Source organism: Felis catus, chromosome F1 (assembly GCF_018350175.1).
Source record: "Felis catus isolate Fca126 chromosome F1, F.catus_Fca126_mat1.0, whole genome shotgun sequence".
NCBI lineage: Eukaryota > Metazoa > Chordata > Mammalia > Carnivora > Felidae > Felis > Felis catus.
This window is the reverse complement of record NC_058384.1, coordinates 36,818,516-36,845,244: the sequence shown is the minus strand read 5'-3', so window position 1 is coordinate 36,845,244 and position 26,729 is coordinate 36,818,516. Positions and strand designations below refer to the sequence as shown.

General features: G+C 45.7%; 1 protein-coding gene across 5 annotated transcripts; it reads right to left on the bottom strand.

Annotated features, from left to right (window-relative positions):
* Nucleotides 1-3,770: 3,770 nt before the first annotated feature.
* LHX9 (LIM homeobox 9) lies at nt 3,771-25,547 on the bottom strand. Of its 5 annotated transcripts, none has more exons than XM_023247652.2 (8): nt 25,478-25,543; nt 24,603-24,712; nt 24,287-24,352; nt 18,840-18,958; nt 16,679-16,881; nt 15,133-15,488; nt 9,010-9,212; nt 3,771-4,722 (listed from the first exon to the last, which is right to left on the bottom strand). In XM_023247652.2, exons 3-8 carry the CDS (start codon nt 24,312-24,314, stop codon nt 4,666-4,668), a joined length of 966 nt encoding a protein of 321 aa, XP_023103420.1. In that variant the 5' UTR covers nt 24,315-24,352; nt 24,603-24,712; nt 25,478-25,543; the 3' UTR covers nt 3,771-4,665. The 5 variants fall into 5 exon arrangements, with proteins under 5 accessions (XP_023103420.1, XP_019677499.1, XP_003999401.1 ...); XM_003999352.3 differs by lacking the exon at nt 3,771-4,722 and adding an exon at nt 5,179-7,690 and having other exon boundaries at nt 25,478-25,547; XM_019821939.3 differs by lacking the exons at nt 3,771-4,722; nt 24,287-24,352; nt 24,603-24,712; nt 25,478-25,543 and adding exons at nt 5,179-7,690; nt 19,280-19,529.
* Nucleotides 25,548-26,729: the final 1,182 nt, after the last annotated feature.

The following is a 26,729-nucleotide window of genomic DNA, read 5'->3' as shown; positions in this document are numbered from 1 at the left end:
TTTGTCCTCCTTTTTTTTGTTGTTGTTATGGTTGTTTATGTTGATATATAAACATTAACCAAGACTTTGTTGAACAGAAAGTTCAAAAAAGCAACATAATTGTAGTAAAAAACAAAGTTGTGGCCAAGCTCTCTGAAGACAGTAACCTACATAGAACCTAGAAAGATTCCTGATTTAGTAGGGACACTTCTGGAAACATAGCTCCATGTTAGGTTAACAAAGAGTAGGTCTATTACAATATCTCCAACTAAAGGAAAATTACCACTATTTTTCTTTTTTGTTTTGCTTTTAGTTAAAAATTGGTTTACAAAGATGAGCCTTCTTTCTTTAAAAATATATATCTTTTCATGAGTGTTAGAAAGAAAGTCTATAACACACACACAGATACACACACACACACACACACACACACACACACACACGCTGCCTGGTGATGCTTCAGAAGGAAACTGAATAAAGAACTATATTAGAACCCTTGGAAATATAAAGATCTCATTTAAAAAGGCAAAAGGAGACCGCATATCTCTGCTGAAATAATAACGTAATTATGTAAGTGTATTTATAAAATAAACCATCTCAATTTACATCATAGAAAAATACCATCATTTAATTATTTACATCATAACATTTTGGAGGTTTTTATAGCTCTTTAAAATTCCTGTGGAGCATCTAGGTCAATCTGGTAGGACGCTACAAATATTATATTTAAAATAATTCTCCACTATATTTTTCTTCTGAAAAACCACTCTTGAATTCAAACAGCTCCAGCTGCTTGAAATGGTGAAATACCTTTGTGCTTTTCAAAAATCACATCTCATAAAGGGCATTTATTCTATAGAATTAAAGTTTACTGAATAATAAATATAACTTTAAATGATGCAAGCTGTCAAAACCCTTGAATGTCAAAGTTAAAGCCGATAGCCCTGCATGAGTTTTGCTACTTTGGAAAAGGAAAAGAAGCAGAATAAGTAAAGGCAACTTCACCTTTGGATTTCTTCATCTTTGTATATTTGTCACAAATAACAATTTAAATACCCTTTGAGGTTAATATTTTCTGGTTGAGTGGGAAAGTACAGAAAAAAATTAATATATTCATGCATAATATGAGACAACAGAGACTGGAGCGCCTTATTTGTAGCAAATTTTATTTTCAAATAACCATAAAAGGTATTCAGTTACTCTTCAGATTAATTTATAAGATCATGCAAGATGTAAACAAGAAGTTCCAAAGGAAAAAATTGTTCCTGACAATTCTAATATGTGAAGAAAAAGTACACAGAAATGCACACCAGGAACTTTTGACATATGGCTAATACCTGGATCTTTATTCTCGCCTGCTTTTTGTCATTTCAGCACAAGATAAATGTAGTGCAAAGAAGCAAAAATTAGTAATCCAAGGAAAGAAAAACTCGCTAATGTGATGCATGATAAAGGAGCATTTACTATATTAATATTCACAAAGAAATGTTGGAAGTGGGAAGTGATGTTAGATTAAAAAAATATCTATTTTGCAGCACAGATGAAAAACAATTTTGTTATGGTGATTATATTGCTACTCACATCATATTCATAGACTTTTCCTTGAATCTCATGCACCGTTCTGATTTTTTTGGAGGGGGGGGGTTGGAAACAGGTAAAATAAAATGAAAATCTTCCCAGAGGGCATTAAAAATAAGATATTAACTTAGAATTTATGTTGCAAGTAAGGTAAATGGTCATTTTACTCTGATAAAATGTTGGAAGGGCAGAGTAAGTATTATAAAAATATTTCAGAATCAATGGCATATCACAAAGAAAATAACTTCCTGTTTTCATTTGGCTGTAAAACAAAGGACTGTGGCTTTACATTAGATGGTTTTTATTTATTTGAGTATTCAGAGTTGGTTCTCAATTGCTAAGAGTATGAAATATTTGAAAGGCCAATCCAGAGTTTATCTATGTATGGTTTCAAAGAAACTACAATGTCATTTCACTAATTTGGACTAAGTGATAGTATCCTTATTTAATCCTTGTGTCTAGAGACCATAAAACATAAAAAGTATTGAATCACCTCGAGAGTACACAAACTCTCTACAAGTAAAGATAGCTTTGTTTAACACACAGTTGAAAATTAAAACTCCATACCAAGTTAGGGGTTTATATTTATCTTTTACAACAACGGTATCATCTTTAGTATTCTCCTTAAGAGCCTAGAATGACACGACTCCACGTTTCCATTCCAGAACTTCCCACTTCCAACGCTTTTCTCCATGATGCCCTTTGCAAGCACTCGAGCAACACAAAATGAGATGCTATGTAAATGTGGTTTATAACATGCTTTGACTTCAAAGAAAGGTTCCTGGAAAAGAGTGTGCTGTGGGTTCTACAGGGGTTTTGTTAAATAAAGCTATCTGTTTTTTAGGTGATGAAAAATCACCTTAAAAGTCTTAAAAGTGTTCGCTTTGGGTCCTTTATTATGGAGTTTTCTCCTTATTTGAGGTATGAAAAACCTACTCGCTCTCCAAGTCAGCATTAAGATGGCTACTCACCCAAGGGGACAGATGCTAACTCTCTGTAAAGCTTTTTTTGCCCGAGATCAATTTGCCAGAAGTTAGACTGACCCAGGCATCCGGGAGGTAGAAACTATGAAAATTTAGTACCTTGCTCCCTTCTGAGAAGTCTACATCCCTCTCTTCCATGCCCAAGAATGAGTGTGTGGTTTGCCCAGACTCAAAAACTGCCATACATCATGGGAAAGCATGGCAGACCTTCCAACTCTACATCACATGCTTTTTTTTTTTCCCCCTCTTCCCACTCACATAATTAGTGCTCCTTTCTTTTACTTTTTCAGAATGTGCCTGTTTCAAATTTGTATTATTTTTTTCAGATGTCTAATTGCAGTTACGTTCTTTCCCTCTTTGGTCTCCTCCCGCATTTCACATACCAGACAAATATTTAAAGGTCTGTAAAACCAGGCGAGGCTCCAAGATATTTCTAACTGAAACTGCCATAGGTGACAGCACAGGGAAAGAAAGCAAAGTTGTAGGACAAGGATTTGAATAAACGGGGTGCAAACGTATTGGAAAATCTATTTAAGTTGCTATAGCCATGGATGAGGTTTCAATGAGGCATAAACATTCAAGTTCCTGACAAAACCAACATGTTTCATGATCAGTCAAAATAGTCTACGTGTCATGATGCATTGCATTTTTTTTTATTTTTTTAATTAGTAAGTTGCTCTCTCTTTTCATTTTTTTTTCCTTTTTTAGTATTCAGGAAGTGAAAGCATTTAAGAAAACATTCAAAGTTCTGAGAATACATGTAAGTGAAATATTTAATGTCTGTCATTCATAAAAGTTACATCATTTACATAGGGTTCATTTGTATATAATAAAAATTTCATCATAATGAAAACTTTTCTGGAAAGTTATATGTTAATTTGTTTAACATATGCTTTGGATATACAGCTAAATAGGAATCGTTAAAAAATTCTTTCTTCAAATATTCCCTTTAACAATTAAAAAAACCTCATTCCTAAATATTTGTTTTTCTTTCCACTTGCTCCTTTGTTTGTAATATCATATGTAATTTGAACTATGCAAAGATTGGATCTTTCCATAGTTCAGAATATATTTGTATACTTCAATAAATTTGCTCATTGCATAGCAAACATGTAAACTTACACAGGATCTATAAATTTTACCCTAATAATCTAAAAACGTTGCTGAAATTTTACATGATAGTTTAGTCTAAGGTTTAGTTTTTGTTGTAATTTGTGTTTTCTCTGTGGGTTTTTTTTTTTTTTTGGTAATTTTTAATACATGGGCCAATTGAATACAACAAATAAAAAGTCATGAAAAGTTAAAAACCAAGTAAGTCATTTTATCCTAGGCTACCAGAATTTAACCTCATTATATTGTTTGGATTTTTTTTTTTTTTTTTTTTTTACTAAGTATAACAAGTTGGAAATGTATTGTGCTGCCTCTTAAGACAGTGTTCAAAAGTAATTTCAACAGTGTGTATTTAACATAAAGTTAACTATGTTCGCATCAAATAAAATGTTTATTAATGAAAGCTATTTATCATACAAGAAACAGCAAAGATAAGTCATCATACAGAGATGTACACTAGGAGTGACAGATGTAAAAGTGCATGCAGAGATTTCTGTTTAAAAAGGAAGTAATAAACAATAATACTAAAATTACTGGGTTTTGATTCCTATACTCTCAAGTGAGTGATAGCTTTTCTTTGAATTTACAATTGGAAAATGCCATCAACAGATAGGACTAATACACATTAGCAAGCAGGTGAAATGAATGTTTTTGGACTTTATTTTACAACTACTGTGCTTGACAAATGTGTGGGATTTTTTAGCAATAATAATTTTCTTCAAATATGGGGTGGGCATATTACTGCCAGGTTGCTCTGGTTTATACACGGCTTAACTAATTTTGTTTTAAACCACATAACTTTAAGCCTCCATTTGTGTTAGACACCATAAAGAACAGAATTTTTGTTAACATTCAGTAAATGACATTTAAGTCTCTCTCTGTCTCTCTCTCTCTCTTTTTTTTTTTTTTTTTTTGGCTCAATAGATTTTAAAATGTATGATTATCATAACCTAATATTGTCTTTGTCTTCACTGCAGTGGATTTCCGATCAAACTTTTCCCCTTCTTTTAATACTTTAGGGAATTTTCAAACGTCGGGATGTTTGGCTGTAATGCCCCAAGATTTGTTCTCCCTGAAAAAAATCATAGTGACAATTTATTAACTACAGAGCAACTTGGCTTTTAGGGGTCTGCAATTTCTATTTTGATTTACAAATATCCATTTGTGCTCAATAGACCTAACATTAAATCTTAATCATAGTTAAGTTTCTTTTCATGCAATTACTTTGTCTGCTAATTATCTTTTTTTTTTAATTCTAAAAATTGGGCGGAGTCAAATCGGTGGGGCATTACTTTTATTCTAAGAAAATATATTAAAAGGTAATTCGAGGTTGAATTACATTGCATATGCAACGGTGTGTACATTTAAAATGAATCAGAAGTTTGGAAATCTGAAAACTATTTGTATGTTTGAATATTTAAAAATTGTTTTTATTCGCACTTTAATAGCTTTTACATATAGATATTGGAAACACACTAGTACAGTTAAACCTTAAATTGATGGGAAATAAAACTCCTTAGATTCAAAATGGTTTATTCACACAAATTTAATAGGATATATCACAATTGTTTGGTCCATAAATATTTAGGGGAAATAGTTTCTATACAATGCATTTATCAATAAACAAAGAAACATGGACAATTTTGCTAGACCACTTACTGTACTATAAACACGAAGCTCAATATATAAGATTATTGAATTTATCAACTATATTTGAAAGAGTGCACAACTGCTTTCTATGACATGTCTGTCCCCTCTAACAGGATACACCATAAAAAGAGTTTCGGAAATAAGAGGTAAAACAGTACAAAACTAGTGAGGTGTCAAAAGGGCTTAAAACAGTTAATTTAACAAACAACACATATATCCTGATTTTTCACAAACTTACTTCCAAGTTATATCATAAGGCACGTAGGAGAACTGAGTTATAATTAGTCTACTTAATAAAGTAGATCTATAGTACCATACATTGTTCTGTCAAAGAACAAAATTTATAAGTATCAATATTTTACCTGTAAAAGTGTATTAATAAGATCTCAGCCTTACCAAGGTTGTTTGGTCTGGTTAGTGGTAAATGCCCAAAATGTAATAGAAATATGAAAAGTCAAGATTTAAGCTCCATATAAGATGATAACCACACTTGCTAAATATATAATGGCAATCACACCTTTCTTCTGTTACAGTGTTAACTTATCTTCCATCATCTTTTTTTTTAAAAAATAAGCTACTTTCTGTGCTAATTTTCTAAAGACCCTGAGCAAAAGTTACAATAATGCACTTTAATGTGGGCAGTGAACTGTCAATATGTAACCACACATTTATACAGCCAGAAGGACACCTTTAAAATCTATTAAATAGCCACTTCGACCACCAAAGGAGATTTAAGGGGTCCAAAAAGTGGAGAATATGTGCAAAGTTATTCTTAACAATCCACTAAAGCAAGACATATATCTTGACTTCTTTTTTATTTTTTTTAGGAAATCCACAATCTAATTGGTATTTAACTACAACAGAAGCGTATAGATGAACATTCACCACTGCCCAGACCATTAAGATTTTAGCTTAAATTAAAAGAAAAATAATGCTACTGTAAACTAGGAAATATATTCAGATCAGCATCCACGAGGCTTCTGAGTTTATCTACTTTAAGACTAATAACTTTAAATCTGTAATGCCAGAAAAGTTTTTTTTTCTGACAAATATATCAACCTATGCCAAAGTAAAATAAAGCAAAACAAACCAAAGAATTCTCATTGTCGATATTAGTCTACTAAGGTTTTCTTTTTTAACATAATTCATATAGAATGCCAGATACAATATCATGGTACAGCTGAAGCCAATTAATAGAGCTATTAATTAAATTATACTGATTTTTTTTAACTTCTTAAAAAATTATATTTTGCTTATTTCCATTTTCCCTAGGAAAAAAAAATTAATTTAGAAAGAATGGTTTTAGAACTATCATTTTTAGCTTTAGGTTAAAAGTATAGAATTTCAAGCTCTATATGGAATTTTCATAGATACACAGGGAGTTAAAATATTTTTCAAATGTTGAAAAGCAAATAACTAACAAGTGTTCCTGGGATGTACACCCCTAAAAAGAAGGAAAAGTCACATTGCTAGAGCAGATTTCTCACCTAATTAATCTTTAATATTTAGAGCTGCTATAGTTAATGCTTTTTGTTTAATCATATTCCTCATTTGTAAGATGAAAGAATAATCAAAACATTTTTTCACTTTTAAAATTAAAAAAAAAACAATGTGAAGTTTTCAAAATTCCATAAGTATACATACAATCGCAAGATTTAAAAAATAACTTTAATTATCTGATTCTTTATTAACCTAATCATTTAATTGGGAATATGATTATTTGCCCATTATCATACCACTTTTTTTTTTTTCTTCGAGATTCTGGAAATAAGTAACATACAATTTTAAGAGGCACTTATTAGAATAATTCAAAAACTCTCCTTACCAACTGAAAGCTCTAATTAATTTTTTTTAAAAAATCCAAATACACATTGTAGACAAAAACAAAACAAAACAAAAAAACAAAACAAAACCAAAACAACAACAAAAAAAAACACTTCGTAAAGGAGACAATTCTGTAAACTCATTTGCCAAGTGGCTGCAGATGCTACACACCAAGCTGTTGCTTTTATTTCCCAAATATCTTGTGGGTTAGAAAAAAAAATCTTGTAAATAATAAAATAATAATAATTAGAATAATAATAAAAAGAAGAGGAAGAATGAAAAAACAAAAACAAAAACAAAAACCAATGTTAGAAAAGGTTCGTTAAGGTAGTTTGTGAGGGGCTTCCGGATTCGTGGCTGTCCATGTTAGAGGTCACGGATGTCACTACAGTGATAGTGGGATTGGTCAGGTCTGTTAAAGTGGTCGCTGTGCCGGGTGGAGTGAGAGCGCCGCTGTCTGCTGAGGGCGGGGCCGGAAGCGACGTGCCATCAGCTTTATCAACACCCCCATTCTCCTGCCGCAAAAGGTTCCTTCTGAATTTGGCTCGTGCGTTTTGGAACCAAACCTGCAAACCAATCCCAATTGATTTCTTTACCGATGTTTATTTTAGACTTCTTTTGTTTCTCTCTCTCTCTTTGTCTTTCCTTTTTGTTTCTTTTTTTTTTTTCTTGCTTGCTTTCTTTTTTCTTTTTTCTTTTTCTTTTTTTGAGAGTATGTTTTCTTTTTAAATATAATTGTTTTTATTTTTCTTGGGAGAGAAGGGCTGGGGTTTGTTTTGTTTTTGTTTTTGTTGTTTTTGGTTTTTGGCTTTTTTTTTTTTTTTTTTTAAACAGAGTATTTCAAGTAATACTATGGGTACTCCCTCTCAACTGTATATATCCCCCCAGCACTAACAAGTGCCACTTGGGACAACTGATGCTTAAGTGGAGATACCATAGACATGAAGGCACAGAGATACAAGGGGGAAACTATATCCTGATTCCTTAAGCGTTTGTTATCTTTTGAGAATGAGGAAAGGCAGGGTCATTGAAAGTTTCACAAAGTAAGAAGGACTCCTATGAAATGGACATCACTGAAACAGATTTCAGGCTGTTCTTGAGTCTGACACGTGATAACTATTCTCCACATAGGAAAAGCCCAGGGCCACAGACCCCAAGCAGCCAGAAACTGGTCGGTGGAATTTTAAATGCCTGCTCTTTGTCACTGAGAAGTAGCAGAAGATCACAGGTGACCCACAGCAACCCACTATAATTTCATGAGTTGTATACTCTTACCCTTACAAGTTTAGAAAAACAATTGGACAGCAGGTCTAACTCTCAGTATTTAGTTTTGCTCTACAGTTTGTTAAAATGGGAAAATTCTTGCTACACTTGGTTGCTGAGACACATTAACCATGGCTGTGGCTTTTCCGGAGTTGAAAAAATGAAAAAAAAAAAGGGGGGGGGGTCGATCTGAATTTGGAAGGTCATGGCATGTGAGTGAGGCTGCCAAGAGTTTGCTGAAGTAAAACAGCACCAGCGGGTCCCCCTCAAGTCTGTGCACTGAGCCTAACGTGAATGGAAATCTCTAAAGCCACAACTTGTACAAATAACATCACCCACATTAGCAGATCAGTGAGGTGAGCTGTGCTGGCTTGGGTGGCCCCATCTCTCCACCGATAGGAAGGAAGAATGTGGCTGCATTTCAGAAGATCCTGGGTCTCTCTTTGGGCACCCTCCCGGAAGCCCCTGCAAAATTTCCGCACACCCTCTGGGGAGATAACTAAGGTAAACTAATGAGAAGCAGTACAGGAAATATCTGTATTGCTCTACACAGGGAAGAGAACTGTTTTTACTGGCAAGGGTAAGGGAGATTTATACACAGCCAATGATGGAGGTTTCTTACCTGCAAAACTCTTTTGGTGAGGCCTGTTTTCTGAGCAAGCTGCTTGAGGTCCTTGGCATCCGGGTTGTGGTTGATGGCAAAGTAGGATTTCATGGTCCGGAGCTGGTGGTGCTTGAAGGAGGTGCGCATGCGCTTGGTCTTCTGTGAGGGTGGGTAAGGCTGCTGATCCCGGTCCAAGTGGTCTGCCTCGTTCTCGTTACAACCTGTTGCGGGATCAGCGAACAAACAAACAACTGCTCAGTGGGAAGTCCCGCACTTGCTGCAACGGTAGCGGTAGCGGGCTGTGCGATGCTAGGAAAATAAAGCAACGGCGGGAAAGGCTGTCGACCCAATTATAAGCTGTATCGAGACAAGACAGAGGTTAATTACCAAAGTCAGCCAAAGCAGCCTCTTCACGTGGCCACAACCAAAGTTTATGTAATGGAAAAATGTTAGATGAATCCTCTCTTTTGTATAATGGTTGCTGGGAAGCTCGAGAAGATGAAGAAGTCGCAAGTGTGAAAGAAACATCCCAGGAGTAAAAAGGATAGACTCTAATACGTTTATGCACAACCGCACCCTGCCCTACAGCGCACACAACAGTTTTTAGAGACTCCACACTTTGTCTGTGTTTGTGAAATGAGACATACTCTCTGAAGGCACTGCTCTTTGTCATGAGGGATATGCAAACCATTTCATCTCTCTCCAATCTGAGAGTTTCTGAGAACCCACCAACTAAGGAAGAGTCTAAGTCAGTTCCAATTTTTAGCTTGTTCTGATGTTCCTCGAGTCTTCTCAATCAGGAAAAAGGTGGAAAGTAGCTGGAGAAGGGGGAGAGTTTTACAAAATTAGAATTTGTAGATTTCTTACGTAACCCTAAGAATATTATTTTCGAGGGTTCTTAGCTATAGCTGCTTAATATAGGGAGAAAACAGTTTTCCCTCGGAGTTATTTTAATAAATATTTCTGAAAGAGAATGAGCCCAGACTTCTCTTCACTCAGTTCATGCCTGGAGCACTCCCCACAGCTCACAGTTCAGAGACACTGCTGGTGCTTATTTCTCAGCTCAGATCTTGGCCCTCTTTGCTGTGGATGTTTGTGAGTGGGGTCTGAGCTGTGCCCCTGGCTGGTCTGGCAGAAAGAGGGTGACATCTCTCTCCCTGCAGAGCTCTGCTCAGCATTGAGGGTAAAACGACCCAGACTTTGAAACCAGCCTGAGAGTCGTTATCCCCAGGATGCAAAGCTGCACATTTAAAAGGTCATTTCCAGTAACCTCCTGGCTCTGTGTAGGAAATATGACTACAAAATGAAAAATGTTTTGCTAAATATTTACTGATTCGACCAACTTCTCAACTTAAAGGGCATGGCGATTTTTTTTTCTTTAAACCCTTACTTCAGGTATTTATACGATGTATTTTCAGATCTGATCATCCTACATTTTAGCACATTATAATAGAATATCTAAAATTAACCTGATCATGTTACTTGGTGGCATACTACTTTACTGAAGAAAGTAAAACATTTCTTAATATTAGCTCTTCTGCTTGATAAAATATTATTTGCCTGCTTTGCTCTGGTTAGAATTATGTTCTGAAACTTTCTGGTAAACCAGCATAATCAGCAGGAACAGTAGTTTGGGCCATCAACCAAGAGGTCAGGCACATCACAAAATCCATTTAACAAGAAATTTGCTCTATTGTAAGAAGACATTACATTAGGCATGAATTAATGTTTCCTTTGTTTAAATTTCCATAAGATACACAAGTAGGAGGGCACATCTGGCAAAAGAGCAGATGAGTTCATTGAGAGAAAGATTATATACTATTCACCTTTGGGTCCCCTGAGTCAAGCACAGGGCCAGGACTCAAAAGCATTCCACCAAGATTTTGAATCTTTGTTCAACAATAAAATCAAGTGACTATTAATGCAAAGCCAAGTCAACTCGAATGGAATCCAAGTTGGCCATATACATAGAAATGTTGACCATATCCTTCTTTTAAACTGCCCAGAAAAGTAACATACCCTCAGAGATAAGAGAAAGAATATACGCTACATTTTATCCTATTTTAGCCCAGTGGGGGATATGTTGGGTTCAAATATTCTACAGAATTGCACTTTCATATCCTCAAATGGATGAAACAGCCTCTTAAGACCTACTATAAAACTATATTTACCTCTAGTAAACTGAGCTATATTTCACAAACAGATTATAAATGTACCCACCACAAAATGGTCAAAGAGGCACACCTGGCTTTGGGGCTTCTTCAAATAAGATTTCATTCTTACCGTATGTGAGTAACATTTAACTTTTCCTGAACACATCAGATTGAATATTACACTTAGAGGACTTAACTAAGTGCTTAACTAATGCCCTTAGCCACTGCCCCAACTCAAGGTATTATTTCTTAGAGATGAATGTGATTCCTAACCTCACTATGTACTCATTAGTCTTTAAAATGAAGCTTATGAAAACTAATCATAGAACAGTTTGATTAAACTGCTTTTCTAAATATGCATTCTACATTCATTATTGCTGATTAAAAATTCAGCAGATAACGTTAGTTCATTAAACACAATTATGGGACTTGTTTCCACACAGTATACAGTTCAGTGTGTGAGAAGATTGTTAGCTCTTTGTTAAACAGATATCACTGTATGCTTTTCCTGTGACGGTGTTATCATATTACTCAACTGAAAAGAGCAATCTACGTCTTCCACACGGTAACTCAGTGCATTATCCTAAATTGTTTGTGTTTAACTACAGATGCATTATATAAACTTGAAAGTGATTGTGTTTCCCCAGGGTCTACTTCAGAAGTGTACTTGTTTCCCCCCACCCCCTGAATTATGAGATGGAATGACAACTCTCTTAAAACTACTTTAAACGTCCACCTATAAGTACACATCTGACACATTATAAAGTCAGTGAGAAGATCTAAATATTTTCTTTTCCAGTCACTGATGAAATAATAATGGTCACCTGTACTAAAGCGAGTTTCTGTTCCGAAGGTATGTAACCTTCTGAGAACTAACTGATCCCTGGGAGACCACTAGGGGTCAGTGCCAGGCTAATTTCACAACTATCAGGAGCTTTAGACTCTAAGGAAACCCAAGGAAAGCAGATTTTAAAAACTGGCAAAAATTTAGTCTCGCCACTATCTCTAAGTTACCCAAATAGGAGCTGCCTCTCCTACACTAAATCTTCACTCCTGGAGGGCTGCCTTTCAATCTAGGGTTCCAAATAAACTCTCTATGTCTCTTTCTAAAATATCTGCCTGGGATCTGCACAGGGAGGATTAACTAAATTAGTAGTATTCTCGCTAAAAGGCATTTGCCAGATGTCAAACACTAACTGATCTTTGCCACCTTTCACATCTTCTCTGGACGTCTTTGAATCATAAACATATTTAATGTATAGGATTTTTTTAATATATCAATTCATAGATTGCATTTTAGTGTCAACGCTACTCTTTCTGAAACTAGTTTACAATTAAGCAGAGATGGCAATATAAGACCCAAAGAAAGCAAAAATAATGAGTGAAAACTGTGGGTCCATCTCGTTTTCTACCTTTTAACATGTTTTCAATTTGCTGAAGCTTTTCTTTTGCTAGTTTTGTAACAAACTGGCATAGATGGTTAGATGCATAACCTTTTTTTAAAAAACAGTGGGATTGATTTCTGGTCATGTATCTTCTATCCAGTTTCTCTAGATTATTTATTTCCATCTGATTTTAAAGAAGTATGTACTATTCGTTTGTATCTCTAGGAAAAGTCCAGAAAGGATGGGGTGGATACTAATTAAAAGACATCCAGTCTGAGGTCGTGTGATGTTCAAATTCCGGATAGTGAGGCCTCAGCAACCGTCTCCTCCTGCAGGAGCTAAACAGCATCACCTTTCTCGAGAAACCTTGCAGCATTAATATGCAAACTAAAGGCCTAAGTGGAAGGAGATTTTCATTCTTTTTTTTTTTTTTTTGAAGATATAAATTTGTATTCTCTAGCTACCACTAAATTGTATTGTCCTTAAAGCTCCCAGCTCTTCCCACTAAAGAATGATCCGAGGCGGAATCAAATTGAGCTGGTTAGATTAAATAAACAAGCGGAAAAAATAGGATTGCTTCCCTGTGGCTAGAACTGTCCACCTTTTTGCACACTTTCTCGGGCGGAGGGATTCCCTCTCTCCCAAGGACTCTCCAGTTACGTGGGTCCCGGCCTCTCGGTCTCCGTCTCTGTCTCTGTCTAATTAGGGCATTAGGGCCTTGGTGAGTGGCTCGAGATTCCGATGTCATCTTCTATTAATAAAGAACAATTAGTGCCCTGCCTGTCCTGCTCCGGGGACCTCGCATCAAAGGAGGTGAAATGAGCGCGCTGGGCAAAGTGGCCCCGAACCAAGCCCCCGCGGAAGCGCAGCAGGGACGAGCGCCAGGCCGCGACCCGCAGCCGGGGGTTGGCAAAACTCGGGGCTGCGCCCGCTGCCCCGCCACAAACCGGTCCTGGTGGGGTCTGGAGCGAGGCGGCTGGCCTTTTCCCTTGCTCTAGCGACCCTGGCCTGAACCCCCTAGGGACCAATGTCGCTGCGCTGAGCTCCCTGGTCGCTAATCTCCCTGGGACGCCGCGCGCCGCGCTGGCCGGGTCGGGATTCCTTCTCCTCAGTTACAGCAGCCGAGAACCCCAGGAGGCAGCCCAGCAGAAGGCTGGGGGGAGCCGCCCTTCCTGAGAGGCTTCCCCAGGAAACTCTGGGCTCCGAGCAGGCCTATCAGTTCCAAGTGGTTCACGCTGGCTGTGTGACCGTGGGTAAATCACTTATCCTAGTGGATAACTTTGAGCCACAATGGGTCAGACACCATACCAGGCACTGGGGACCGGAAAGGCAAAAACCAGCAAGATCTGTGCTCTGGGACGTCCACGCTTTGGCTGGTAACTGGGTGCTCATGGTAACAGAGTAGGGTTGCCACAATGAGGGTCCCTCGGGTCCCTTCCGGTAGAATGGACTCCCTAGCCTGAGTCTACTGTCGGCTGAGATTCCCAGCCAGGGCTGGGCTGGGCATGGGAAGCCAGTCCTTGGTTTCCCAAGCATTAGCCTGGGGGCTTTCCAGACCCGCCTTTTTTTCCCAGTGTCTGGAACTCCTAAGAAGAGCTTCCTTCCTGCTTGGAGTTCGACGTGGTCGACAAGGTCCATCCCTATCCTCACCTGGGGGATGCAGAGCAGGGGCAAGCTACCAACCATGGGAAACGGATGATTGAGAGATATTGATAAGTGATACATGTCTTCCCAAAGCAAGGGAGAAAGTGTGCTCTCAGGCCTGTTGCCTGCATTTCGTTTTTAATTAAGACAGAAGGCTGGTGGAGGATAAAAGGGTGGCCTGTCACACCACCGCGCTGCCTCAGTGGTCCTGACCTGGAGCGTCTTTCAGTTTTCCAGGGGCTCTGGAGGTCCTGGTGGTTTATCATACAGGGAATGAGCTGGCTGGATGACTGCCCTGACCTACACAAGGGGCAGGCCAGCTCAGCTGTGGAGGGTGATTCCTACCCCTACAGCTGCTTTTTCACCAAGACCAGGGATTTGGTTTTCGACACTCCTGCCAACTGTGTTCCTGATTAACTCTGGGCTGGTGACCACAGCCTCTGCTCCCTCTAGACAGACTGGAGTTGGGCTCTGAAGATTTTTTTTTTTTTTCAGTATATAGGAAAACCTCCTCCAGGATCTATAATTTGGCTTCCACACAGGAATTGCCCTGGGGCTGTTTTGCTCCAACTGGGAGCCAGAAACTAATGGGCTCATTAACTAATGGGCAACAAGGATTTGGCTCTGCCTGTTTGGGGGAAGTCATTGCAGCCTCATGGTTATGAATTGTTTTTTGCCACAACCTAAATAAAGGTCTCTCTCTCTCTCTCTCTCTCTCTCTCTCTCTCTCTTCCCTCTCCCCCTCTCCTCCTCCCCCCCTCTCTTTCTGTCTCTCCTCTGTTTCTCTCCTTCTTTCTCCTCCTTCTGAGCGAAAGGGAGGTGTGCTGAGGAAAGGGGAGTGTTAGGCAAAACACTCTTGCCACCAGATCTCGGACGGGAAAGGAGTTCTGTGGAATCCTCCACTGGGCAGCCAGAGGCCAGGGCTGCTGGAGGGGTGAGGGGAAAGTAGCAGGGCTCACCTGAGTTGTAATTGACGATGTCCACTCCCAGCGCTGGGCTCTTCCGCTTCCGGGGCCGCCCTTTCTGCACGGTGCCAGTGCCGTTGAAGTAAGGCAGGGCCAAGCCACCGCTCTTGGCCGCCAGCTCGGTGTAGCTCAGCTGCGGTGTATACTCCCCTTGCAAGAGGGTCTCGAAGTGGGCGCGGCAGTACACCAGGCTGTCCTTCATGCCAAAATGGTCGCCCGTGGTCAGGGTCTTGTTGCACGTGGAGCAGGTGAAACAGCTCAGGTGGTAGACTGAGTCTCGGGCGCGCATGACCATCTCGGAGGCGGAGATGCCAAGGTGGCAGCGGGCACATCTCTGCACAGAGAACCTTCTGGAAAAACAAACCCGTCAAGTCAGGGCGCTGGTTGAGGCAAAGACGGGGCCATCTCCCACCCCTGACACCTGGGGTTTGGTCAGCGGTGGCCCAAGACGGGCACGTAGGAGGGAGAAGAGGACACGGGTCCGTTTGCATTTGGTCATTAATTTTGTTTACTTTTTGACCTGTTCTGGTGAACCAGGACAAAAAAAAACAAAACAAAAAAAAACCTTACACTAAAATAAGAAGAATTGGGTAACATCCTCAGTTTCCTTTTCTGTAAAGATTAAAAGGAAAAAAAAACACAGCAAACAAAAAGCCAAACAAAACAAAATAAAACAAAACCAAAACCCCGCACTTAGCTAACTCGAACGCTATGGAAAGAATCTTAAATTTCAACGCCGAGGGAAAGCGTTTCATCCGTTACAAAATACCCTATGAAGGGTGGTATTATTATTATTGTTATTTATGGATGTGTGAGTGTACGTGAAAGCATTCAGACAGACGCCTCCGCAGAGGAAAGCGTATTCTTTTTTAATCACCTCTCTCCTCTGATTGAGAGCAGAGCGAGGTCACTTGCACATAACTGTTCTCTTTCCCACCCCAGAAAAATAACTGGGAAGCATCACAAGAAAACATCCCCCGAGTTTACTCTCCAGGCTGACCAGCACGGTTCTAACTCGCCGTGAATGGAACTCAGAACTGAGTGGCTTAGGTTTCTTTCACCAACGGCGATTATTCCTTTTCATGGTCATTTACGCGGTTTCCCGCCACCCTTGTGAAAACATAACACCCGTATACGGCCGCCTGGACCACCAGTTCATTTCCAAGGTGAGGATCTCGCCCGGTTCGTAGTAAACGGAAAGAGAGAGAGAGAACACCCCGCCTCGGTGTTGGTCGACAGACAGGCGTGCATTCAAGATCCCGAGCTTTCCCCAGATCCCCTCTACCGAGCTGTGCAGTGTCGGGAATGGGTGCTATTCACTGGCAGCTCCAGACCTTGGGGGTTCCTCCCACCCATCCTCACTGCCCTTGGTGGGGGTGGCTCAGCTCGAACCCGTCTGCAGTGGACTTCCCTGGTCTCGGGATTGGTAACAGTACCCCGAAGGGGCGAAAGGGGGCGAACCGAGGGGAGGCTCCCCGGCTCGGGCAGGTGGCCGCGCCAGGTGTACCAGGGCGTAAGAGATCGATAGGGGCGGGAATACCTGTAGTAATCCTCCTTGCAGTAAATGCTACCGTCCTTGGCGAAGCAGGTGAGCTCCGACTCGAGGGCCAGCTTACATTCACAGCACTTCAGGCACCTCAGGTGCCACTGTTTGTCCACAGCCAGCAGGTAGTACCTGTCCGAGATCTTGCCCCCGCAGCCGGCGCAGAGAGCGGGCTTCTCGGGGCTCAGCGGGGGCATGCCCTGCAAGGCAAGCACAACGCACCGCTGAGGAGGACGTGCGGTGGGGACGCACAGCTTCGAGACCCCTCTCCGAAGCTCAAGTCGTTTGGGGAGCACCTCCAGGGGCAGGGGCCACAGTGCAAAGGCAAACGTCGGGGAAAAAGTTCCCCGCCGCGACTCACTCCATTTCTGTAGTGTCTGCCTGGACCCGGCGTGCGCATCCTCCTGGGACTATTAACCTAAAGACGCGTCGGCCACCTAGAGCCTCTTTAAAATGCTAGGACCGCACTGAGCAGAGGTTGGGCGCGTGCTCCCCAATTCGCATGTACAAGCTAAAAATTGTGGGTTTCAACGCACACAAAACTAAACAACGGAAATTTTTACTGGGGAGTGGAGAGGAGATTTGGACGAACACAGACTTTTTTAAGACATTGTATTTCTCTAAATTCCTATGGGCAGAGTTAAGTTAAAGGGAAGGAAGCGATTATTATACCCGTGCTCACAATTTGGTCGACATTGTTTTGATCTGGATAGATTTGGCTGTTCTCTGTTTTTCAGGGATATCGGTCCCCTCCCCAGTAAGGGTATAAAGTGCCTGTTCCCAGGAAGAGTCCATTGTCTGGTCCCCTCTGCACAGTCCCTCTTTCCCCGGCATTAACATACCCAGGAGATCTGTGTCCTGAAAATCTCTTTAGTGGCCAGGTTAAGCTTCCCGCCGGCTGACCCACCGACACGGCCGAGGATGAGGAAACCTCACCTTGACCAGCCCAGCCCCGCCACGCAATTAGAGTTTGGGTTGCTGCTTTTTGTTTTTAGACAAGATAGTCACAGCAAGGAAAAAGAAAAAGAAGGAGGTAACCGCTGGACATCTCCCTCAAGACTAGCAGGAATGGGTTGGACTTCCCCACAAAACTTTGGCGGGCCTGGAAAAGTAAAGTCCCGTCCTTTACTCAGACCAGCCCCCACCTCCTCCCCGGTACAGAATTCATGTTCCAAATGTGGAAACACCCACGAGCTCGGCTACTTGGTGGAACCCAAAACACCACTGACCCGCTCGGGGCAGAGTACCGGGTTAGTTTGCGCTACAATCCCCGGTGTGTTGCCAAAGGATGTGCACAGCTCTGTTTGGCTGAAATCATTTCCGGAGACTTCTGCAGTTTTCCCCTCCCGGCTCGTAAGTGGGAAAGGGAAGCACATAGACTATTAATTGGTTTTCTTTATTAATCGGACATGACTTTCATTAATATGAATAGCGGTAACAGTGGTCGTTGATTACACCGCTCAAGGGCTCCGAAGCTCTCGCGCTGGGGCTAGGTGCCCGGCTCCTCCGGATTTTTATTAGGTTTCCCCCTGCACGTTCCACCCGCCCGGCCCGGAAGTTGAACGCCGTCCCGCTTCGCTAGAGGGGCCGAGCCGGGCTGCCCGAGACCCCGAAAATCGCCGGCTTAGGCAGTGCGGAGCTCCGAGCGTCCCGAGAACTGAAGGCGGCCCAGTTGAGTCCGAGTCCTCTCCAAAGGTCCGGTCACCACACCCAGAGACTAGAGCCACCTGGGCTCCTGCTTGGCCCGGACGCCCCGGCTGCGCGCGCCGTCCGCGCGTTGCCCGCGCCCAGCTCGCCCTCCCGGCCGCCACCCTCGCCGGGGAGGCGCCCGCAGTCTGGGGGTAGCGGAGACCAGAGGTTGGGGGCTGCAGAAGAGGACATCCCCATCCTCTCACTCCCGGCCCTCCCTGCTCTGCCGGGAACAGCTGCGGCAGAGAGTTGCGAGCTCACGGTCTCGGTCGCGGAGACATTTCAAGCCAGAAAGGCGGCCGTTTCTTAGCCCGGCAGGCAGTGGGCGCGGAGAAAACCCACCCGACAGCCGGGAACGGACGTTCCCTGGGACCCTCCATCCTCAACTCGGCCGGCCAGCGATGGGGACCCGGCTTCGCCGAGCGCGCAGGGGCGCCTGCCTCCCGCCGCCGAGGGGGCCCTTCCTTACCGCGTCGCGGCCGTTGAGCTGAGCGCCTTTGGCCAGGCGGGCCTCCGTCTTAGATCTGCGCTCCATCTCCTCCATGATACCTTGGATGTGGCCTCCGGAGATCCCGTGGAAGAGCATGGCTGGGGGACGGAAAGGACACGAGTTGTCTTCTGCTCGGCACCCCACTATTTCCATATACACACGCCCGCGGCTCTCAGCTCATCCGAGTGAAGGAGCAGAAGGGACCGCAGAGAGCTGCGTGTTGGAGGAGCGCAGAGGCGCTCCGGGACAGAGGGCAGGAGGGAGAGAGGGAAGAAGAAAGAGGCAGACGGAGTGGAAATTGGTCTGCTCGGAAAAGAAAAAAAGAAGGGGGGGGAACCCCAGCGTCTCCCTGAAGGAGATGTGCAGAAAACAAACAAACAGGGGCGGAGGGGAAAGGAGACGAAGAAGGCGAATCTTACTGCTCTGAGAGATCGAATTACTAATGGGAAACAACACTGCAGCGGGGGGAGGAAAACAAAATCTGGCGAAGAAAGAAAATAGTTTCGAACACAAAGAAAGAAAAAGAAGTGCTATTTTCAGCGGTCCCTGGCTGCTTGCAAGTTCCCAGTGCCTGTAGGTTGGGTTGGGGACTGCTCCTGCCGTAGCTGTGTCCAATTTGTTAAGAGACTAAAGCCAGCCCATTTTTGATAATTTAGTAGGAGGAGTTCTCTCCCTGGAGCTGCCACGGATTTTTATTCAGACAACAAAGACCTGTCACACTCCTCTCAACCCCCTGGTGATGGGCAAGCAGGGACAAACATTACAAAGGGGAGGGGGCTGGAGGGGGGGGAGTAGGAGGGGGCATTTACTTCCCCCCCAACACACACACACACACACACACACACACACACGCACACACACACATCCTTCCAAGAGTTCCCAGTAATCATGTTTTAAAGGGGAAAAGGAGCCCATATTGCCCCCGCCCTTGTGCAGGAGACAGAAAGCCCATCTATTTGGTCCAAGTTCAAGATCAGACCCCAGCTCAAGGCACACAGAATGTCAGCTCCAAACTTTGGGTTTCCTCTTTGTGGACTTTTACGGTCCCTAGTTGCAGGGGCTCCCAAATAAGTAAATGTTAAACAGAGATTCCTCTCTTCCCGTCTTCTTCAACTCACTTTTTAAAAGGAGGTCTCCTCACCTCTCCTAGAGGCCCTCCACCCTACCAGAGCCTGGAGCACCACCACCCCCTCCAAAGTGAAAAACAGGCTAGGAGAACCTAAGATTCTGGCTATTGGTGGCAAAAAAGCTTTTCTTTGAAAAATGAATGTAGAGGACGAGGCATGGACTTGTAGTGGGGAGTACTCAACTGAACCATGACGTGGGGTGAGGTGTTCTCTTACCCAATTCAGGTTTGCAGGTAATCTGCTGGGGATCCCAGGGTCCCCCTTGAAACCTGTCGATGCGGGCAGCAAGTGGAGGGCCCTGAAGGACTAGGTGCCTGCCCTGTTGCGTGCTGTTCCCACTGCCCTTGTCGGACGGGGACTTGTAAAACTGGATGTGCCGCAATTTTAGGAGGATGTGAAAGGGGCTCCTCGCGGTGGAGGAGGGGAAGGTGAGAGCTGACAAGCAGAATGGCAGACCTGCGCCTCACAAGAGGCGGGATTGTTCTGTCTCCCTCTGTTCCCGTTAGCGGTGGCCCCTCCTTGGCCCTATTAAAAAGTGTCCACAATACTCCGATATTGTCGATTCATGCAAGCCACCAGAAGCCCCCTAGGGGCCCGAAGCGCACAGCAGCGGCAGGAACCAGCCCAGCTTTAAGCAGGGAAAGTAGGAAGCTGGGGCTGCTCTCTGCTTCTTTCCTCCCTAGTGCCTGCCTGTTTCCCACCACCCCCATCGGCTTTCCCAGGAATGGCTCACGTCCCGACACATCCTGGATACCTCAGAGGGGTATGCTGGTGGCAGACTTGCTTCCCTCTAGGGAAACTGACTTGGAACAGCGGCCCAATTGGGAAAGATGAAGGGAGACAGGGAGGGAGAGAAAGAGGAGGGAAAGATGAAAGAAAGAAAGAAAGAAAGAAAGAAAGAAAGAAAGAAAGAAAGAAAGAAAGAAAGAAAGAAAGAGAAAGAAAGAAAGAAAGAAAGAAAGAAAGAAAGAAAGAAAGAAAGAAAGAAAGAAAGAAAGAAAGAAAGGGATGGGAAGAAATGAGAGAGAAAATGAAAATGAGAGGGAGAGGAAGGAAGGAAGGAAAGAAGGAAGGAAGGAAGGAAAAAAAGGCAGGCAGGCAGACAAGAATGGAGGGAGGAAGGGAGCTACTCTCTGCAGCAGTCCGACTTCCTGTCCCAAAGCTTCGCCTTCTGAAGCTGCTGGAGTCACCTCTTCCATGAAACCCAAGACTCCACTGCTTCCCCTTGCTCTTTTCTCAGGGTCAAAAATAATGTTATTTGCAGACTGGACGCTGTTACAGTCCTCCGGGTGCCAGAATACAGCTCATAAAACACAATTTCACACAAAAATGAAGCCAATCAAGTGAACTAAGCTGGAGACCTCCCCCCCCCCCTACTTTGGCAGCCCTACTGGACAGCAGGGCTGCTATTTACTGTAAGTAATGTAATTAGCCCCTTTGGATGGAAATCAATGAGCTTTTCAAACCCACGTGCACAAATGAAGGGCCCCAAGGAGGGGCTGGGACCAGCAACCCTTTCAGAGACAGCAGGTCCTCTCACAAAGGGGCAGATTGCCTTCCCACAAGTCAACAGCTAAATGGACTCAGACCCCAAGGAGGAGGAGGAGAAGAAGAAAGAGGAGGGGTTTCTGAGAAGAAAGTTGGTTAGTTAACCCAAGGAAGCTCCAAGGAAAAAGTAAATTTGGGACCTCAATCCAGGGACTGACTTTGTCTAGTTTCTGGACTAAACTGCCGCTCTCACCATCACCCCCATCACCGCTCGCCCCCATCACCACCTACCAAATGGGGCTGTTTGGAATTTGGCTTGGCTGTTATTGGATTTTGGTCCGGGTCAGCAAAAACAAAGAACCCAAGAATACCACCCTATTCTTGCAAGAGATGAAACTTTAGAGACTCTATGAAGGGAAAGTTTAACAAACAACTGCAAGAAAAAGCCAGAGTTCGGTGAAGTCTCCAAGGAAGCCAATCACAGAAATGATGTAAACCATCTACACATCCACCCATCCATCCACCCATCCATTCATTTTTCTTTTCCACAAGTATTTGTTAATCATCTATCAGGTACTGGCAGGGCAGACCCCCTTCTACAATAGTCTTTGGGGCTGGATCCCAGCTATGCCTGCTTTTTCTTATAAACTCAGGTTATAAGTTCCTACACCCAGTGGGAGTTGCTACTTCCCATAAAGAAGCCAACTGCCAGGAGTCTTCCTTCGCAGCCAATGTAGGAAGTTTTTAGAAAGCTAGGGGTGGGGCAGGGGGTGCTGCTGGAGTTTGGGAGGTCCTTTTTAATCCTGCAGAAATTACTCCCCACCCACCCAGCTCTGCCTCCTCTCACATTTCCTTGAAGAAGAAGCCCATGGTGGTGGTGGGGGGGGGGGGGAATGCTCCAAGAACTGGGTGTATCCTTTTTGTCTTGGAGCCCTTGAAAGATACCTAAGAGGGTCCCCCTTACTACCCCTTATTCACAAAAGACAGCAAGCACTTTAAGGAGAGCATCTTTGTAGCTCAGACTTCTTTCACCTACGGTGAGGAGGGACTGGAGCCAGTCTTCCCTCAGAATAGCCCGAGAGTGCTCCATAAAAGTCGGAGTGTTCCCTGGTTCATTTCCTGGGGCTCCGCCTATCTAAATGGGACAGGTGCAGTGGGCTCCCCCCACCTGGGGCCCATAATAGGATGTCAACTCTCCTCTCTGAACTCAAAGCTGTATTTGGAGCAGTGGGGCAGAACCCTGGCCAGGTGCAGCCCTCCTCACAATTGGGCACACGCAGTTCACTCTTTTCAGTGCTCCAGGATCCATCCATCTGGCTACTGTTGCAGCTTTCAGAAGAGCGGGCGGTTGGTCTCTAGCAGGGCAGAGGAGTAGGGATGAAGGGTTCAGGGTCCTGGAATCTCCATGAAAGTGGCAACTTTGTCCCAGACACCTGCCCAGAAAAACTCCTCAGAGAGCAAGAGACAGGAAATAAAGGAAATGCATTGCTCTGCCCTGGGAGCAACCAGAGGGGGAAAAACCCCAGCAGACCCATCTCTTGATAAGATAGGCAACTCAAGTTCTCTTTATATCTGAACCTTGGAGGCCAAGATCCTGTGCCCTGGGTTTGCCCTTAAAAAGGCAGAGGTCACCTTTCCTCCTGACCCAGTTGAACTGTTTGAGGAGCCCCCTTGGTCTGAAAGGTGCAGCTCTGGAAGCAGTGTCTGGCTTTTGGCACTGTTGAGAACGTCCCAGGGCCCGGGGAAATCAACATCGTCTGGGGTTAGGCACCGCTCACTCAGTGGTGTCACCCTGGCTGCGCTGGGCGGAGGGTCAGCGGATGTTCCCGAGCCACCGGGCCTTTTCTAGTCGGTGCGCATAGGGAATCTCTACGTTCAAACAGGTCCAGACGGGCGCTGCAGCACGGGAGCATCTCTGACTCAGTCCTGCTAGGAGGGCCTCCCTCCAGACAGATGGGAGTGGGCTGAGCGGAGCTGGGCCGGGGGGAGTCCTCCTGCGCCGAGGGGAGACCCAGGGCCGCGCCCCAGCTACGCGCCGTTAGAGCCCCACAGCCCTGCCCCTCTGCGCTCTCTGAGCCACGCACCTCGTCGGCACCCTCAAAGCCACCTGCCCATCGTTCGCTCAGTTCAAATCTCCTTCCTCCGTGGCCCCTGGCTTCTTTTCGGGGGGGGGGGTGGACGGATGCCACGTCCGAAATCTGAAGCCCTTTTACCTGACATTTGCCGCGCCGCTGGCCCTCAGCCGCCCGAGGAATAAAGGGAGATGTCCTGCACCACGGCCTCTGAGGTCGCGCGCCGGAACTAGTGCGCGGGTTTGCATTGAACAAAAAATGTCCGGGAAGCCAGTTTCCAGTTAAGCTTTACACAGGTGAGCAGCGGTGTCAGCCCTGCCCCCCCCATCCCTTCCGGTGGGGAGACGCCCCCAGCAGCATCGGGGAGGGTCGAGGGCGCATCCCTCTCGCCGCCACGGATAACTCGCGGCTCAGCACCACCGTGACCTCCACGTCCCCCTCTCCATCCTCAAAAAAGTCAAAGACATTCAAAAAAAAAAAAAAAAAAAAGGCAAGAGGAGGGAAACGCAGCTTTCAGGAATCTTGGCAGGAGACTGAACGAGACTACATTTTAGAGCCTTCTAAACGTGGCTTAATTTCTAACACACACACACACACACACACACACACACCTCTTTCTTCCACCCAGTGAAGGCGCTCACACGCGTGTGCGCGCACACAACACACACACTCACCGATGTGCACAGCAGCCCAAGAGAAAGGGCAGAGGACACGAGAAGGAAACTGGTGCATAACTCACCTGCCTCTAGAGTGGTGCCGTTCAGCATTCTTAGAGCCAAAGGAATTGATCGCGCTGTAATGGTGGCTGCATTGGCAGAGAAAAGCCGCGCGTCAGCCGGGCGGTGCGGCCCGGGGCCCCGGGCGCAGTCTACCACCCCGCTGGCATGGTGCGTGGGAACCGCTCCTCCCGCCGCGACCTCGGGCGTCGGGCGGCTACGAGTGAAGCCCGGCCTGCTTCCGCTAGTGCTCGGGACGCTCCTGGGGCGCCCGGCCGTCCGGGCGCACACCCAGGCCGGAGTACTGCTCCTAGGAGACAACCCCCGTGGGGATCTTACCTTGAGGTCCAGACGTTTCCCCCCAAGAACCTGATCCTCGGCGAGGGAGGGCGGGAGGCTGCGGCCAGAGGTGCGGGCTGGTCCCCAGGTCTTGGCAGAGGGTTCCTCTGCTAATCCAAATAAATAACCCGTTGGGTGGAAATCAAGCTCGCTCGCGCTCTCTGTCTGTCTGTCTCTCTCGGAATTGACCCGAATCCCTCACCTCTGACCCGCAGCTCCTTCCACCTGTCTTTTATTTTCAGTTTATGCTTCCAAATCGGGAGGAGGAGGAAGGGGTGGGCAGAGGGCAAAGACGCGGGCTGGTGCGCAGAGACGCGCTCTGAGGCTGCGTTCAGCCCTTCCAGCCTCTCAATAATCAGGGGAGGTGTTAATGGAGGACTCGGCTGTAACTGAACCTCATAAAGCCCAGAGCATCTTGAGGCTTGGGCGCAGCGGGGGTGCTGGGGTCCCGCGGCGCGCCCTGGGCTCCCGGCCCCCCAGCAGGCCTTTGCCTTCCTGGAGCTCGTACCTAAAAGATGCTGCCGCCAGCTGGTGCCTGCATAGACCGTGAATGGGCGGTAGCTCCTGCGGGAAGCCGGGCTAAGCCATTGATTGCTCCCCCGCCGCATCCCCGCCTTCCCCTCCCGGTCCTTCTTCACTCTCGGCGCTCCCGGGCTGGGCGCCGGGGACCCAGCACTTTGAGGTGCACTCGGCGCACTACAGCGGCATTCCCAGTCGGGTCAGCGCGGGGGCTGGAGGTGTCTCTCCCACCGGCCCCGGCTAGGAGGTGCGGATGGCGATTAACCGGGAGAAAACCGACTCAAACCTTGGGGGATGAGCATTCTCGGGGTCACAGACAGACTCCCAGACCCGGGACGGGGCGGGGGCCAGGTTACCTGGTGTCAGGTTCCCGAGGGGGCTGCGTCGCCCCAGCGGCCCCGGGCGCAGTCGGGCCTCGGGGAAGCAGAGCGAGAACCGGGAAGCCGGGCCTCTGGCCAATTATTTACTCACTCCCCCACCCAGTGCGCTCCTCGCAGTCGGCGACGGGGGGGCGGGGGTCTGCTGGGAGGCTCCTGCGCGGGTGCGGGAAGGGCGTGCGAGCAGTGAGATTGGCGGCTCGGGGCTGCGGGGTCCTGGTGCCCTAGCGGCCCTCCCTCCCCGCCCCTCCCCGCCCCTCCCCGCGGTGCCACCCGCGCGGCTCCTGCGCGGTGCGTGGGCTGAGGGCGCCGAGGGCCGGGGCGCCCGCGCTCGCATCAGCCGCCTGAGAAACTAGTGTGACATGGGGGCGCCTGAGGCTGTGCGGGGCGAGAGGGGGGACCACCTCTTCACCAGACCCGCAAGCTCCGCCACACGGCTTAGGGGTGCTAAGGGATCCAGCCGGAGGCACGAATCCAAGCCCGCTGGCTTTCCCTTTCCGTCCCAAATCCCGGAATGTGGCGCAGAGCACCCAGGACAGAGACCCTGGTTCCACTCGAACACTTGGCTCCGGGGCCAGTCCCACCAGCGACTAGTTCCACTACTTTACCTTTAAGTTCCCCTCGCCCGCGACGTTTCCCTTCCCATCTTGGTCCCCTTGGCGCTCGCTCTCTCTCTCTCTCTCTCTCTCTCTGTCTCTCTCTCTCCTCCAGACCCCCACCCCCACCCCCCCGCCTTATTTCGGTGCGTTTTCTCAGCCAGGGAGGAGACGAGCCTCTCAAGTTTAGCTTCTATGCTCCCGGCGAGGCCAGCGAATGGATGGATGGTTGGCGATACCGACCAGAAATGCTCAGGTGCTTTCATTCATTCCTGTTCAAAGCAGAGGATTTTTATCCTCTTTGGGGTCACGAACCGTTTTAGATATTTGGGGGGGGGGCATTCATTCTACAAACACACACACACCACTAGGTGCGCGCTCACTGAAGCGCACACCGGAGCTCACGCTTTGGTACAAATCTTGAGTGGGAAGATGTGGGTCGTCATGAATCTCCCAATCCCTCCAGAACCCATGTTTCCCAGGTTTACACTCTGTTTTACACCTTTAGTCTCAAAAAAGGAGGGTCGTGTGTCTGGAGATTTTGCGTCATGAACCCAATCTTGAAACCGTTTGTAGGGAGGAGGGTCAGTTCAGCGCTGGGGTGCCCACACAGCAGGGCCCCGGGGTCCCGGGTA

Bases quoted from the DNA above. Each gene is read 5' to 3' on its own strand.
- LHX9 (XM_006942839.4), bottom strand. From the start codon at position 19,013: ATGGAAATAGTGGGGTGCCGAGCAGAAGACAACTCGTGTCCTTTCCGT. The intron at 16,882-18,839 runs GTAAGGAAGGGC...CTTGCCTTGCAG, and splicing joins AGCTCAACGGCCGCGACGCG to GGCATGCCCCCGCTGAGCCC. The intron at 7,691-9,009 runs GTAAGAAACCTC...ATTGGTTTGCAG, and splicing joins TCACCAAAAGAGTTTTGCAG to GTTTGGTTCCAAAACGCACG.